The 16,890-nt window shown below is 46.9% G+C and overlaps 1 protein-coding gene across 1 annotated transcript in view; it reads right to left on the bottom strand.

The window, feature by feature from the left end:
- The window catches only part of Cand1 (Cullin-associated and neddylation-dissociated 1), a 51,069-nt gene that overhangs the window by 27,955 nt on the left and 6,224 nt on the right, over nt 1-16,890 (bottom strand). Inside the window, exons 5-8 of the mRNA XM_077703389.1 lie at nt 14,474-14,743; nt 13,785-13,911; nt 11,904-12,066; nt 748-848 (exon numbers count right to left, since the gene is read on the bottom strand). Coding sequence (XP_077559515.1) covers nt 748-848; nt 11,904-12,066; nt 13,785-13,911; nt 14,474-14,743 — 661 coding nt within the window. The remainder of the gene's footprint in view (nt 1-747; nt 849-11,903; nt 12,067-13,784; nt 13,912-14,473; nt 14,744-16,890) is intronic.

Genomic DNA, 16,890 nt, shown 5'->3' with positions numbered 1-16,890 from the left:
TATTACTAAACTTTCTTCTCTAGTGACGCGCCACTGCTGTCGAGACTTCTCATTTGGCTGCTGAAGGAGCTCCTGAACCACAGTTAGCTGCTAAATGTCATTCGTGCAGCGCCGAATTAATGACATTTAGAGCGAATGACATTTGCTCTAAATGACCTTAGATCTGCCGTGTGACAGGAGGGTATAAGATAAGTCTCACACAGCTTATTTGATCAACCACAAATTCCAGAGCTCAAAACAAAAAAATTGTGGTAATTTGCCACATTTAACCGCACTACTAAAATATCCTTAGTACAAAAAAGAAAAAGGACGTTTTAGCCTAAAGTTTGCTTTTTGCTGGAAAAAAACATACCTACTTTGTTGAAACTGATTCACAGAATTAATACTAAAGCTTATGCATGGTGAAGACACTCGACTATAAAAAAACAAAAAGCTGAGAATATCGCAGTAGTAGTGTTTTCGCGCCAGTGACTTATCTGTTTAGCATATGAGGAAAAAGAAGAGGGCATCATTCCCCAGGGACATGAAACATGACACAACAAAACAAGGAAGGATCGATGATCATCCCGGTGTGCCCAAGGAGAAGAGACAAGCATGCAGACAGTCCCCAACAAGCTGCCCCCAAGCAATGCTCTGTGCAGTACAACTTCCGAATTCCTCAAAAGAACAAAACCTTCACAGTTTACCTAATTTCCAAGAAAACTGCAGGTATTCTCATTTAAAGCCCAATGCAAGGCCAACGCTCACCCGCCAGAGTCCCTATCCATGTCCATGCAGTTTTCGTCGTCCTCGTCGTCGTAGTTGTAGTTGGGATCGTAGCAGATGTACTCCAGACAGATGTTCATTATCTGCATGCCAGGACAAGGGCAAAACGGGGTATGCATTAATCAAAGCTCCTTGTCTCATTACAGCACTACTCAATGGCACTTTTCCACTGTAACAGGCACGCTACTTCAGTATGCAAAAAACAGCGCAGAAATTTACGCACGTAGTAAGCTATTCCACAGGTTGAGAGTAAACCTGCTTGCAAGCAAATGCCACTTGCAAGCCCAAGCCCAAGCCTTTATTTTGTGATGCTACTTTGGCCCTACAAAGATACTTGCATACATTAGTTCGCACTTTCTGTGGGTGAATTTCAGTTGTGTACACAGCCCATATGTACTTCCAATGCTCTCCCTCCTGTCTTTTTCACAACACCAATGTTCCCACAACAACTAATTTTTCTTCGCACTTTATGAATTTCATTCTAGCGGGAAGACTAATACAATACGTGGTGGGGAAAAAAAGTCAGACTCCTAAAAAACAGAAAAAAAAAAATCCTGCCATAAGGAAAAGAGATGAGAAAGCGTGCCGATTTGCCTACAGTCGAGTCCACTTATAACAATATCCAAGAGCCAAGGAAATAAAGTTGTTATAGCGATAATTGTTATAAGCGCGATGCGAAATAAAAAGCCGAAACGGAGCTGAAACATTTTATTCGCAGCATGCAAGCAAGGTCGTACCACTACTTATTCGCAGAAAAGAAGCCATAGTCGGTCAGCTTTGTTTGCTGCACACAAAGCTGGCGCACATCTTTTCCAAGAGCATCTATAAGTGTTTCACCTAGCTGAGTGAAAGGTTCTTGGTGAAAACAAAACCTCCCGGGGAACTGTATCGTACGTTGGGCCTCCTGCGAAGACGCTACCTGAGTAGGCTGCGCAACAGCGTCGTCAGTCATCACTGTCACCACTGCCCGCAGCACGTATCCGCACAACGATCGCCTCCTCAGTGAGGCACTCCGACGTTTCCAAAACATTGCCCCTGACGTCCCTTTTGCAGGAAAAACGGAGGCAGTTTGAAGAGGCACCCAGTTGGCGCGCATGTGAAACAACAAGCAAATGCATGAGCGAGAGCAGGGACACTGCCAAAGCAGCGGCACCGGGAGGGGAGGTCCCCCTCTCCTCATCTCCTCCTCTCATAGCTTCCTCGTAAGCGGCCCAGTCGACTCGTTTTCTAGGGAGTAAACGGGATGCAAGGCGCATTGTGGCTCGCAGCACATGCCACCGGCACAGTCGGCGTAGAGAGCCGGTGGCAGCTTGCATTTTTGGTGCACGCAATAACCAGACTTAAGGGGAGACGTGGGTCTTGAAATGAACTTTTTTATTAATTGGTCTGTGATAATGAAAATCACTGTGCATATGTGTTTTGGCTTCCTCATTTCAAATATGTAATTAGTTTTCAAGTGGTAGAATTATTTTTTGAGTTATAAGGAAAACACTGGAGCCTAATTAAGTAATTTCTTACGGGCCTTTAAGGAACTTTTTATTCAATTTTTTAAAAAATAAATGGTACGGGTGTGTAGCTTAAGACCTGCCATGCATGCTGAAGCTATTTATATTCCTGTAAAGATAGTTTATTGGATAGAATTAATCTAATTATGCCAAGTACAGTTTTCTGAAAACTTAATGACCTCTAATTATAACTCATAACATTTATTTGAGGCACAATGAGCCAATTAAAATAGCTTCAGCATGCAGTTCATTTTATCCCGAATTCAACGGTATAACACTTGTAGAAATCCTTTGAAAAAAACTACCTCAAAACCCCTGTAAGGCTAGGCACATATGCAAAAAAAGGGAAGCTGAGAAAATCGCAGTTGAACTTTTACTACAAGTGACAGTTTTATCTATTGAGCATATGAAAAAAAGAAAGGTTCTAGAATGTAGCTCGCTTTTCGCTCAACACGAGCATACCAAGTTTGCTGAAATCAGTTGGTGGGAAAATTATGAAATCCTCTGTCTACAGATGGCACCTGGCAGAAAAACTGAACAAAAGCAAAGCCAGAACGTTGCTTCGATTTTTATGCTGTTGGCATCGCGCCGTCTCTCTTTGGCGACTAGGGCTGAGGTGCCGAGCGTGCACCACAGTTGTAAACGCTATTTTGTTATGTTACTGCTTCATTTGTAGCAATCAAATCGGATTTGTATCGCGTGAAGTGAGTTGCAGCGAAGGGGCTGGTAACGGAATGCCCGCCACTGTTCTGTAACGTGCATGCGCTTGGCTAGGTGGGATAACCACGTTTTCGGTTTAATCTACTCGTATATCACGTTACCAACGCACATTGTGCACAGTGCGAACATTTATAATTCTCAAATCGCTCATCTATATGGTAACCTGCCGACGAGGAAGCGCGCGCCGGTGTGCGGGCCGAACCGCCGCAGCATCGTTGATAACAGAATGAACACACTTCCCTTGCGACGTCGGCATGCGGCATCCTCCACTTTATCATTTCTTTTCTTTCTATTTGCTGCTGATCGAAAGATAGACGCACCTTAGTGCCCCCGCAGGCGTAATCATATCGCTACGCTATCGTCTCGGCAGCCCGCGCGGGCGCTAAGCCTACCTTCGTCTCGGCGCCGTTCTCGCGATAAGTCGTCGTCACAGGAGCAGAAAATCGTATTTCAGGCGCTTTTAATAATGCCTGTTCTTCCTTTCGGTTATCGATAGACATCTTTACTTTATTTTTACGCCATGCGGGGCTTTTGCCGGTCCTCGCATAGACGAATACAAGAGCCGTTGCCCTCTGATGAGAGTGCCGAGCAGACGACCCACGGCGCCCAGCCAATGAGGTTGCGCCCTGCGGTCACGTGCAGTCAGTAACCAATAAGGCGGCGCGATCCGTCTCTCTTCTACCCCGGTTTTACTCGCAACCAACGAACGAAACGGAGTGGTTCTGGCGGGGAATTGAAAACGAAAAGACGCGCTTTCGAATGAGACCAAGATGGACGCCGTGGCGCATGTAGAACCCGAGAGGCGAGTCGTCGAAAAAATGCTATTTTCGCGTCGAATCTTGGCCGATTTTAGCGGGCGTCGGTGCTATAAATTGATATTATGGCTCAAATACGTACTCCTGGGTCTGGATATTTTGCTAACCGGTAGAAAAATAGCTCTACTTTCCGAAAATGGCGATTTCTAAAAATCGATTTTTTGGCCAAATTTCGGGATTCCAAGACCCGCGTCTCCCCTTAAGGGGGGACGTGGCTTTCAAAATCAACTTTTTTATTTCTTTGTGAATTTTGATGAAAATTGGCACAGCAACTGGAAATGCTTCTGTGATAACACCATAAAAATTTGAAGTGAATATTTTGATAACTTTTTTTTGTATGAAATTTTCTTTCTGTTCCGCTTGTACCGAGCTTGTGCGGCTTATAAAACACGATAGAAAACTTGTTTGAAGTGCTTTGCATTCCCAAATGAATGGACGAGGTCGTGACAGTTTTAGAATTTTTTTTTACAACACAATGTTTTTTAGTTTTCATTTTTTTAGAGGTTAATGTGCAACAGGCATGTCAACTGTGAATGATTATTTGAATAAAAAATCACAAAAAACAAATCTGGAAAACTAGAAGTGTCACGACCTGAACAGTTCATCAAGGAATGTAATGCAAGAAACGGAATCAAAATAGACCCAGCAGTCATGAAGAAATCCCTGGGACAAGCGACACAGGTGGCAAAAAAACTGTTTTGAGAAAACGGCTTCCGAAGTTGCAACATAGGTTTCACATATCAAAAGTCGTCACGGTTGTAGCCTTTCATGTCCTTTTGAACATGGGGCTTCTGGAAGGCCTTGCCTTGAAATTGGAGTGCCTTTTCAGCCTTTCTCTTTCCAGAAAACATCATTTTCAGCTCCTCCGTGAAGAGTACATACCCCCCCTTTGCAAACCAAACGGAGGGGAGATGGGTTTCAATGGGCTTTCAATGCAAAGTAGGTTAGTTGGTTGGCTGTATCGCACTGGACAACCTCCTTTTGCAGTGTTGTCACCATGGCAACAAGTTAAGCATTTTTTAAACTCAAATTTGAACATTTTTGGCTTTTTTTTTCATGTTTTATCTTGCCTGGCCCAGCAACTTAGTACTCATAGTGCAGGTGTTCATTGCCAAAAGTTTGCATACCACAAGGTTGAAAATGAGCTACTTTGAAGCTTGGTAGAGTATTCTGCATAACTCCCAACTTCAATGCAAGAGCATATTTTTTTGACTACTTTTGACATTCAAGGCATCCAATATTTCTCGCAGCACAGCCAGTATGTCCTGAGCAATGGTATCAATAATTTCCCTAAAAAAATCACTGTTAAATGCTGCCACAGTAACGTACATTTTTAACGCAGAGAGCATATTTTTATTCCTATATTACTAACTCAAACCTGTTTGCATGAAAATTACAAGTGCACGGGAAACGTTGCGCAAGAAAGGCGATATGGCTCGCGCGCATCGCAGCGCACGCTTACCGCGACATATCGAGCTTTGATTATACCTGATATGGCTGGTCAGGTCGCTTTTAAGATTAAAACTAACGTCGCAGGCATTAATTACAACTACTGGCGTTCAACCTTACCGGTTGCCCAGTCATGTGATGCTCCAATGCGCGTCGGCTATGCCGTGCGCGCCGCAGCGTTTGACGCGTCGACCGTTTCTTTCTCAAGGCTAGCGAGCCCACAGTCAAAACACAGCAATAACTAAGCGTGTAAACATCGCAAATCCGACTAAAAGTTCACTTCACGAACCGCTATCGCAAGCGCGCACACCGCGTCACCCTCCGGGGTCTGGCGACGGTGGAGTCACGCGCACCACGAAGCATTCGATGACTTCCGCCTTTCGAGCCACACAACTTCCCGTAATCTGGCTTGTTATCTCTGGCATTCCCATCGCGATAACGTCCGTGTTGAATACCACAGATTGAACAGAAACTCGGCCGAGCGAAGCGGCGAAAATGAACTCAATCCGCTCGCTACGCAGCTCAGGCGGCCGCCATCTTGCGTTGCGCCCGCGACATCCAATCAGGAGGGTCCGGCCCGACCGGAGGACCAATACGCCTCGAGCTTCGCGATCGCTGCGCCGCCTGCCGCCGCTCCTCCGCGGCGTTGACGGGATTTGCGCTGCGTGGCTGATAGGGCCGCGTGCAGTGTTTAGGTTCTGTTTCGCTTGTTTTCGCCTTCTCGCGCCCTGAAAAAAACTTGTTATGGTGACGTCTATAGGCAAAGAGTACGCTTAGGTCACTTAAAAAGCAGCTGTGTCTTCGTAGAGTACGCGATCCCCTGCAAGAGCTACCCGGAGACGCAATGCTGCGTGCTTCGTCGCCGCTCTTCCGGGCGTCGGCGACGGTAGCAACATATCACCCCTGTCACCTCCAAAACATCAGGCACAAATGAATTCTACTGTCGCCTCGTTTAGACCTGATACTGGCACAATGAGAGGTTGGCTTCATTTTGCAGCGTGGACAACGAATGCGGCTTCGTTTCGAATATATACGTCGCAGAAAAATATGTTTCGGGGATGTGATTACCCAATCCCGGACTATAACTTATGCCTTTTATAAGCATATAAACGATGCGAAAATGTAAGCCTTGCTGAGCGTCGTTACATATGTGCCCACGGACCAAGGCAAGTTAATGAAACCACGGAAAAATAAATTCTGTGCAAGTGCGGAATTAAGAAACATAATTCTCTAACGGAAATAAAAAAAAAACAGTGCAGCTTCTGACATGCTAAAGACGTTCGTCGAAACTTAAGCCAGGTAGGGTTCACTAGACCAACTATACGCGAAAAGCACTGAAATTTGCGAGACATCGGTAGGAGGGGGGGGGGGGGGGGGGGGGGGGGGACGCTGTGTACAAATGCGGAGCGGAATCAAGCAATGAACGTTTTAGTAATTACACACACACAAATCTTGCGTTCACTTTCCTTTTGTTTTTCTACTTCAACAAACAGCTGATCATACGGCGGTCGCATTTTTGGAAGTATACAGGGTAGGCTGTTCAACAAGCGATGAAAGGTGTCGTAGGAAGAGAGTGGTATGTGATAAGGCCCTCTGATTTCAGCTTACGCTTTATTCTGCTGGTTCCCTGTGCCATATGGCGATATTTCGAAGAAGCATTAGTCGCGGACACGGATTATATTCTAAGCCCGTCTCCGCGCTGCTCGCATAGGTTATATGTAGCAGATGAATGTTTGCGGGCGCTCACCTCACGACAAGACCACTTTGTCGTGTGCTGATCCCCGAGTATAATTATGCATTGTCTATTGTACTTTTGTTGAATATTCCCGAAATTAACACAGACTGGCTTGTAAATGGTGGTGATCAATATCTGACGTATAATATTGGCAAACGTAACTGGCGTGCTGTCAGGTATGAGTGCTCCGCTGATTATGTAAGCGCACAAAACCTATTTAAATCGTAGTGCATACCCGCAGCATGAACATCTCAGGAACCAGTGGTTACGGAGACACTGCTAGTAAATTTAGGTATAAATATATATTTTTTTTATACAGTCAGCTCCATCACACGCCGATTCCGCGCCGCTGGCCTGTGACATATACCTTGCGCTTATACAGACCGAATATACCACACTAAGATCGCGTCAGAAACATTTACACCCTCGTAAACACGCCTCATTTCCGAACAGAGTGACTGCTTCACATAAACATGGATTTCAAACACCCGCACACGGTAAATCTGAGTCGTGGACGTGCCGCAAAAGCAGCGGCGGCCCTTGGGAGCCGGACGCCGACTCCCGCGCCTGCTTTCGAAACGGGCCGCTAGGGGGATTTCAGTGGCGCCCCTACAGGCCGCGCTCGAGGCGTATAGCGCTTCAGCATCTATTTCTAGCTTCGTTTGTGCGTCGTTTCTTTTCTGCCGTTTGTGCGTTTGTGAATGAACGAAGATAAAAGAGACGAGCGGAACCGGAAAGACGATCGCTCGGCCGATCTAACCATATCAAAATGGCCGCGCCCGGTGGCACCGTTGCGGAGATAGAGCGCTCCGAAAATTGCCGTTTTTTCGCCCTTTTGCGCTGATAGTTTGTCACCGCGCCTGACAAAAGTATTTTTTTATGCCACTTTGCAACGCTTTTCAGCGTAAAAACTTTGCAGACGCACAGAATAGGAAACATAGAAGCCGAATATGCGGGTTTCAAAAAAACGATGTTTTGGTCATTTTTCCGAAGTTGAAAGCCGCGTCCCCCCTTAATTGTTATATCAGATATCGCGGCACTAGGGCATTGTAATAAGTGGTTTATTTTACCATAGAAAGCATAAAAAAGTGGAAAAGTGGACAGTGCCATAGTTGTTCATCGTTATATCCAATACATTGTTATAAGCGGTATTGTTATAAGTGGACTCGGCTGTATTACCCACAAAAGCTCTAAAGCTTCTCACTGGAGCAAAAGATCATTAGAGGCACGTACAGACTGCAGCTCAAATTCGAACGCAATTTGAACGCATCAGTGCCAAACAGCATGAAAAATTCTAATCAACTGAATATCAAGTAGTACAATTATTACTGGAAATTCCATGAAAGAAAATTCCAGAGCAATAAATGTTAACATGAAAACTGCGTCAGTTGCCCAGCACTGGCCTCCAACAGAACGAGGCTTACAGTGAGTCACTGTGACAAGTGTGGACGTGAGTTCAACCTTTGGCAATATACGCACAATCCTACGTGCCACCCAGTGTAACGTTACATGTTCCCAAAGCTCCAAGAGAGGCCCCACCACTGGGTGCATTTTCGGTACAATTGATCATACAGTTAAACCTCGTTATAACGAGAAGGGCTATAACGAAATAATGGATATAACGAGCAAATCGTAATTCCCCTTGAAAGTCCCCATAGAAACCAATGTATTTAAAACCTCGTTTTAACGAGGTAAAATTTCCCCGTTACGGGATATAACGAACAAATTTCGTTGAGAAATCAAATTTTGAGCTAATTTTACAACAGTGCGCAACGCGGATTTGAGACAGTGCGTGACGCGGCAACTGTATTAGCAGTTCAAAACTCCCGCCACGCGCGCGAAGCTGGCTGGCGCGCCATGCGGACGCTGCGCCCGCGAAGCCCCCACCCTCCTCTCGCTGCGCACGGCATGCAGACAATGGGGCCCTTCGATTAACAGTGTTGGACTCACCGCGGGCTCCCCGAGAAGCAGTTCGACGTTCGATTTTCCCACGTATCCCTATGGCTTCGGGGAATCCGCGGACTATCCGCGGTGAGCCCGAGAAGAACCCCAATGCACACGGCGCGCGCGGTTGCGTCGCCTTCCTCTTCCCCCGCCTCCTCTTTTCGTATCGCCGGCGTCGCTGCGTAGTTGTGTGTGCGTGGGTTTTGGCATATCTTTTATCGTACTGCCGGCGTGATTACAACAACGCGAGTGCGACAGGCGGGAAGCGAAAGCGAAAGACTATCACGCTTGAACAGAACACGGCTATGATAAAAGCCGTCGCGTAGGGCGCGAAGGAAGGTGCACCCCGTCAAGGTGGCAGACTTGTGGACGAGTACGTAAGGTCCCTGTTCACCATCGTGCATCGTGAGCAACCGAGAGTCCATCGTCAGCGCTGTTGCACATGGCTTGAAAAGAAGCGCTAAGGACGGCGTCGGAGGCTGATGCGGTGGACGTGCTGCGTCGCTACTTCGGCACGCACGAGGGCGGCGAAGATGGCGTGAACGTAGCGGCCGCAGCTGAGGGAGCAATCGCTCGCATCAGGAAGGTGCATCAATGTCCATTTACGAACTTCTTCGTAGCCAAGTCTGTTTGAAATACGAGTTTTGAACTGCAATAAAGTAGGTTCGTGACTTTTCCTTTTTACCTCCGGAATGTGTTTATTTTACTGACTATCGCCGTGCAGCAAGATGCTATTTCGCCCGCTTTTTGTTTAAGGTAATTACTATGCATATTATTTGCAGTAAATGTCGGCTACGGCTATAACGAAATATTGGCTATAACGAGCAAATCGCGGCGCCCCTTCAATTTCGTTATAACGAGGTTTAACTGTAGTTGAAAGGCAGGTTGCAAAACTGTCCCATCAACTGGACGCAGCCACGTAACGCAAAAGGTGAAGTTCCGCACCCCCACCCCCCCCCCCCGCACCCCCACCCCCCCCCCACCCCTCCAAGTTATACCCCTGTCAAACGTGCCTATTTAAGTGCACTTCCGCCGAGTGCACTCGGGCTTCCCAAGTGACACTTAGGCTGCGCGCTGCTAAACGACGAAATAAAGTGCCCTTGGCCGTGATGTCAGTGACGATAGCCGGCGTAAATATTACGCAAAATTACTTGAAATCCCCCCTATTTATCACGTGAGGAATATTGTAAACAATTCGTTGGGTTTGAATTGTTTAAAATCGCAATCGGCGCATCGCACAAGACCACAAAAACAGAGTCGGGACGGCGACTGAACACCGGCGCTTTTATCTTCAGTGTTATTCACTGCGCAGTGAATGACAGCTGCATTATTGTTCGGGGGAAATTATCTGAAAGCGTTGAATACAACGGAAATAGGCTGAAACACGAACACAATCACAGGGCCACAAGAAATCACCTACGAGAACGCCGCAGAGAACGGCTGCCATGGAGCAAAACACCCACCAGGCGGCGCTGGCACGTTGTTGAGACAGAGGTTACCGTATTTTCCGGTGTATAGGTCGCGGTTTTTTTCTGAAATTTTCGTTGGTGCGTCTTATCCACCGGTGCGACTTATGTATGGAAGAATTCCGGTTCGCGGCGGCCGCGCGTGAGCAGCCCACGATTGGACACACACCTCTATGGTCAAAATGAATCCAAAGCCCACCGCTACTGTGTTCCTCATAGCCCATATGTCGCTTCAGGACATTAAATCAAAGAATTAGCAGTTTATTCCAGTCGAAAATAATGATAATGGCCTGCGACAACCGCGCGCCACTTTCTGCCATGCGCAGTAACTACAGTTCAGAATAAATTCGAAGTAATATCAAACTGGGTAGCAAAAATAAAATGCAGCTTATAAATTATCACAGAGAGTTACTCTGAAGGAGGTAAACGTGCTGCTAATTTTTAAAATGACAGCTTGCGGATAAGTTTCGATTTTCAGGCCGCTTCCGGTCGCGTCACTTCCGTCCGCCATGACACCTTTATTGCGCTGATTTACGACAGCACGCAAGAGACGCGCGACGTTTGGAGAGGTGGCCAAATGGGTCTCCGACTCTTGGGACTCCATTTTTACAAAAGCAGTTGTAGCCAGGTTCATAAAGGCCGGAATGATCCGTTCCCGCGAGTGGTGACGATGTTGGCGAGAAGATATCAGTGAGTCGGAGGGTGATAGGGATGTGCTGGGCGGAACTCCCACTTGAAGTTGCTGAATTGTTTGTTAGCGAGTCGGAGGAGGAAGACTTCGATGGTTTTGCCTAACGCCGTTTGTAAGTACATGCCATCTGTGTGTATCAATAAACCATTTTTGAGAACTTTGTTCTGTCAAGACTTTGGACGGGAGATGCACGTGTCTAGCCCTCCTCCCCGGGCGATGCGTTGATAGGCGGCGGCGGCCGCAACCATGTACTTTCGCCGCTCTTTCTAAAGATCTGGTTCACTGTGAGTTTACCTAATTAACAAGTGCGTCTTGTACACCGGTGCGTCTTATACACCGGTGCGACTTATATACGTTTTTTTTCGGAAAAACTGTCATTTTGAGGGGGGTGCGACTTATACAAAGGTGCGACTTATAGACCGGAAAATACGGTATTTCCTTATTTTTCGTCGCTGCTTCAATTTTTGTAAAAGTAAATAAACAACATATCTATAATTAACTTTTAACGTTACTTATTATCATCTAAACGCTCGCGGTTTTACGTTAATTTTTCCGATTTTCGGACTTCTGTTCACGAGATTACTCACTCGGCGAGCTGGCCCCGGTAAAGTGTGTTTGGGGACCACACTCAGCTTAAAGTGCGTTCCTTGTAAAGTGTCATTCGCGTTTGCCGTTTAGCTGCTCCCGAATGACATTTTATCCAAGTGCACTCCGTGTAAGTGCACTTAAATAGGCACGTTTGACAGGGGTATTATATCCCCCACAGACTGCATTCCCAAGTGTCTTGGTTTGCCTCGCTCTTGCTCTGCTCACCGTCGGCACGTGGGGAGCAAGCTCCTTGGGGCAGCGTCGCAGCAGGCTCTCAAAGCCCTGCAGGCAGTGCTCGCGCAGCTCGTCGTCCTCGACCCGGCAGTACTCCACCATGAGCGGAACCAGCCGCTCCAGGTGGTCGCCCAGCCGGTGTCCGGCCTGCCGGCTGCAAGAGGAGGCGTCGCACCTCTGTTAACGCTGGTGCTCTCTCTGCGAATGCCCACGGCTCAGGGTCTAACGGACCATCGCTGGCCCATCCGCGCACCGAGGACAACCACCAACAGAGTAGTAGCCTGTGGTTTACACATCCACGCACTATGGGCTGGCCGCGCAGAAAGTGACAAACTTTGACCTTGACTGGGAAGGAATGCATGCTGACAACTGATGTCAACCACACCAATCCTCTCCGCTGACTTCCGTGCGAATGCTAACCCCGCCCTTCTGAACAGGGATTTGGTGCAAGGGGTTCTTAAAAAAGAAAAGAAAAGAAAAAAAAGTGAGGAGTGATGAAACCTGGCCAGTGCAGCACTGTACCCAGCAAAGCACATACTACCGTACTTACCCGATTCTAACGCGCACTTTGTTTCCGGAAAAATAGGTCGAAAAATCGCATGCGCGTTAGAATCGGATTTGAAACCGAAACTGCCGAAACAGCGGAAATTTCGTCCCACCCATCGCCATCTCAAGATGGCGCCTAAGCTTTTAGCAACGATTGTTCGGACGCAGGAAGCATAGGCGCCTAGGCTTTTCTATCGGCGTTCACATAAATCGTCAAATCGTTCATCTTGCGCGCTTGATAACAGCAATGGCAGCAGCGGCTCTCAAGCATTCAAAACGAGCGGTCGGCTGAAGGGTGCGCCTCTGCAGAAGCTCGCGGGGTGGGCGTGCGAGGCGTGGGTCACAATCCCATCGACCATGGTTGAACGTTCGTTCAGAAGTGTGGCATCGCGAACGCTGTTGGCGGCACCGAGGACGAGATGTTGTGGTCAGCGGAGAGTGACGAGGAGTGAGATTACTTCGGGAAATAAATCGCCAGTTTCTCTCGCATTAGTTTTTCTTGCTCACAAAGTTCCGTGCGCGTTACAATCAGAGGTGCAAGTTTTTTCGGTTTTTTTGCCAGGCAAATCGGGTGCGCGCCAGAATCGGGGGCGCGTTAGAATCGGGTAATTACGGTAATGGCAGCCAATAATAGTGAACCACTTTTGACAAGGCACCACGACCACTCCACTATTGCCGCTTCGTCCCTCTAATTCAGCTTTTAGAGGCCCACCCACCCCAAAGACAACCTGGAACCTTGCTTCATTATAACGACTGGGCTTTCCACAGCTCGCTACATTTTTTGTCGACGAGAATCAATGCTGCCACCGAACAAATAATGTGCAATCAGAGGGGTGCCCTCCCCATATTGTAACTGTGGCAACAGCTCAAATAAAGTTGGCATGCTAACTCTATTCCGCCACACTACAACACAACAAAAAGCAGAGTTGTGACCTCATGTTCAGGGAACCCTGCCTCTCTCACCTTGAAAACGCCTGAAAATGGCATCCTGCGTTCAAATGATTGCTTAAAGAACAGCATGAAGCAGCAACGGTCCCAAGGCACAGCCTTTGGGCACCAGCAGCATCACCCAACCATCCAGCAACGGCTGCAGATGAGAGCCATCTCCGCGCGGACAACTACCCAAATAATGGTATCGCCGTTCCCCTGCACCCGTTTAGCCCTAGTTTTGATTGATTAAATTAACGACTAACAGCACATACATTTAAGCTTACTCTTTCTTAGCGTCAAATGTCATTCGTAGCCTACACTTTTACAGACTGCCATGAGTCCCCCTTGGAATTAAACCACTTCCGAAACAAGCGGCCAGCGGCCAAGACTCCTCACCTGATAGTCCCAATGCACTGAATGTACGTCCTAGTGGTCGACGTGGAAGAGTTCTTGGCCAGTTCTTCGAGCAAGGTGTCCATCAGCTTGGTGAACAGCACCTGGCTGCAGCTTACCACCAGGAATCCTAGGGGGGAAAAAAGCGAGTCCAGCCTCAACTCAGCAACCCCGCAGTGTTGAAGTCTCGGGGACATTTACTTTTACGACTCTGAACACATTGTCCAGCTACATTCCAGCTGTGCAGAGTGCTCTAACCACGTCAACCACAAAGGGGAGCCCCCCAACAATACTGGATTCGCAGGCTTTCGTTTAATAAGATGGAGCCCGGCCCATTTTAGCTGGGTATACTTCATGTCGGCAATCCTCAGGAGCTTTGAAACAAGCCTTGTTGTCCCGAGCACTTGCCAAAGCTCATTCTACAGCTTTTCTAACAGCGTTCACAATTTTTTTACAACAGTTTTACAACCAATCAACCGAGATTCGGTGCAATTTCAATCTTAGCTTTCTAATCGCAAGAGATTCAGGAAGGCTGGCAATCGTCGGTAGCAGCATTACACGCCAAGGCTTCAACACCTCTGAATGTATCCCAAAGCACGAAGACAACCATCTAGAAATGACTCCCGACTGCCTCTTTCCAAAGATAACCTATCCCTTGAAACGGCCGAGGGACAGGAGAGCGCCAACCGTACCGATGGCGGTGATGGAGCGCTTGCGGACGGCGAGGCGGGGCGAGGCCAGCTGGGGCAGCAGGGCCTCCTGGATGGCTGGTTGGCAGGGCAGCAGGGTGGCCCCGAAGCGGTGCAGCAGGTCCCCCAGGATGTCCAGGGCCTCCAGCTGCACGCCAACGTCCTCCTGGCGCCCAATGGCCCGGCCCAGCCGCGCCGTCATCTTCTTGCACACTGACGACACCAGGGCCCCGCCCGAGCACGACGGCAGCTCCCCAATCACCGTCTTCAGCCCTGCAATGGAACGGACACGTTGCAGCAACATCTCGACCAAGGCAAATGGGTTTCATTATTTGTCAGGGCATGTGAGGGGCAATGAGACATCTCTCCAGCTTGCTAGGTTTCCGACAAGAGACACCGTCAGACCTCAAAAGGCTCGTGCACAAGAGCACAACAGCGTCCACATGCCCCTGCATCTCGCAGGTTTCTTAATAACCACACTGATCCAGCCACAACACCATTCGCAATAAACATGCCTCGCTGCTTGAAATTCCTACACAGTCACACAGTTGTCGCTCTACAACAGTGGTTCTCGGCCATGACTGAGAACCACTGAGACCCCGGGGAACCCTTCTGGGCTTGAGAAAGTGATGGGGGACCCCACGGTGGAGAGCAGTTTCATAATGTCAAACAATTAGCACTTGCAGCTTACGTCACCCAGACTATGGCCGCCGCGATCACCCTCCGCGCGTTTTGCTCCGGCCGTACTAATCGGCCGGAGAGAGCGTAAGTTGAAAAGGGGGCGTGGCCGCGTCTTCCGCCGCACCGCGGCGCTCGCCACCTATGCTTCAACTATTCCGCGGGAGCTTGGCACAAGAGAGGAAACGCGCGTTTTCGCAGCTCGCAGTCAAATTGAGTCGAGCAACCAGCTTTAAAATGACAGGTACAAGACAATAACCAACAAATTTATTATGGTTAACTTAATAATATGAGGCGTGCAAGAACAAAGTTTAAGCAGCAATCATACGAGCGAAGCGCAGTCGGTTCTGGCACTCTCTGCTGCGGTTTCGCAACCCTATTTTTATTTTATTTTTTTAGATTTGTCGATGTGTATTTACACGCGGTGCCCTAGAAAACCCCCTCACGTCCTCACCCAACATTATTTACAAGAGTGGCGACTTGCATAAGCACCTGTCACATAAATGCAATATTAGATTGTTTCTGATTAGTATGCATGTCACAATAGATTTGTCGCCGCGGCTTTTTAAGGCAGGCTTAGAAAATCGTAAGCATTTTCTAAGGCAGGCTTAGAAAATCGACACAAACCAACCGAGATACATTCAGACACCACCGTTCATTGCAATTCAGTGCCAGTGTGTATATGCGAGGTTTTAGTAGTTAAGCGTTTTGTGAACTAATATAGCGCATTTGCGCGGCAGTTAAGAAAAGTTAATCATGGTCTGTAAAAACTGCACGATACATCGTAGAATTTTTAGCTGCATTATAATTATCGCAAAATGTGCGATTTATTATTTGTCTGTGCTTGCAATTGAGAATGGTTTTTGCTTGTATACTTGTGCGCGCAGATGGCTCAGCTAGATTGGTGGTTCCATATAAATTAAACAATTCAATGTACTAATCCGTATTTTTTTTTATTTTGTAAGATCCCTTTTAAAATTTATTTATTTTTGTTGTGTTTTCTGTTTTCAAGTTTCATTCAATTAATTCGCTCCATTTATGCTATTTTGAAGATATTAAACATCTTTTCGTGCCAATTATGCACTTCTATGCAAAGGCAAGGGTTTACACGGTCAGTCGTTTCAACAATATTTTTGTACGTGTTTCGTAGTCCTTTTCAGGGCTTTATTTATTTTTGTCTTCCTTTTTCGGAGGTGTATGAATGCACATTTTTTTATTTTGTAAGCTAGCTATTATCATTTATTTTCTGCTTTTGGTTCTTTTAAGATTACGTACGACCAATCGTCTCCGTTCACACTATTATAACGATTAATTATACATTATAACTTTGTCCATTATATATTTTTGCGCAAATGCAGGGCGTTACACTTTGGTCAATTTTCATGATTTTTTTATTCTTGTTTGCGTCGTTAATTTTTGTCAGAGCTTTTTATTATTTTCTCCGCTTTGCGCAAGAGGTGTATAGAACTCGTATTTTTTAATTTGTAAGTTCACTTTTATAACTTCTTTCTAAGTTTTCTATTTTTTGTTTTTAAGATTCCGTTTGATCAATAATCTCTATTTGCGCTATTATGCATTTCTGTGCAAATGTAGGGCGTTACAAGGTTCGTCTGTTCGCGCGATTTTTTGATTCGTTTTTGTCATTTTGCCTGCTCCTTTCTTTTTGTCTTGTTCGTGGAGGAGCTGTATAAAATTAATATTTGTGAATTTGTTACTATATTTCGTATTTTTCTTTCTGTATT

This window comes from Haemaphysalis longicornis, unplaced genomic scaffold (assembly GCF_048455015.1).
Source record: "Haemaphysalis longicornis isolate Haplotype H1 unplaced genomic scaffold, Haemaphysalis longicornis Haplotype H1 scaffold_3, whole genome shotgun sequence".
Taxonomy (NCBI): domain Eukaryota; kingdom Metazoa; phylum Arthropoda; class Arachnida; order Ixodida; family Ixodidae; genus Haemaphysalis; species Haemaphysalis longicornis.
This window is presented reverse-complemented; position numbering and strand designations above follow the sequence as displayed.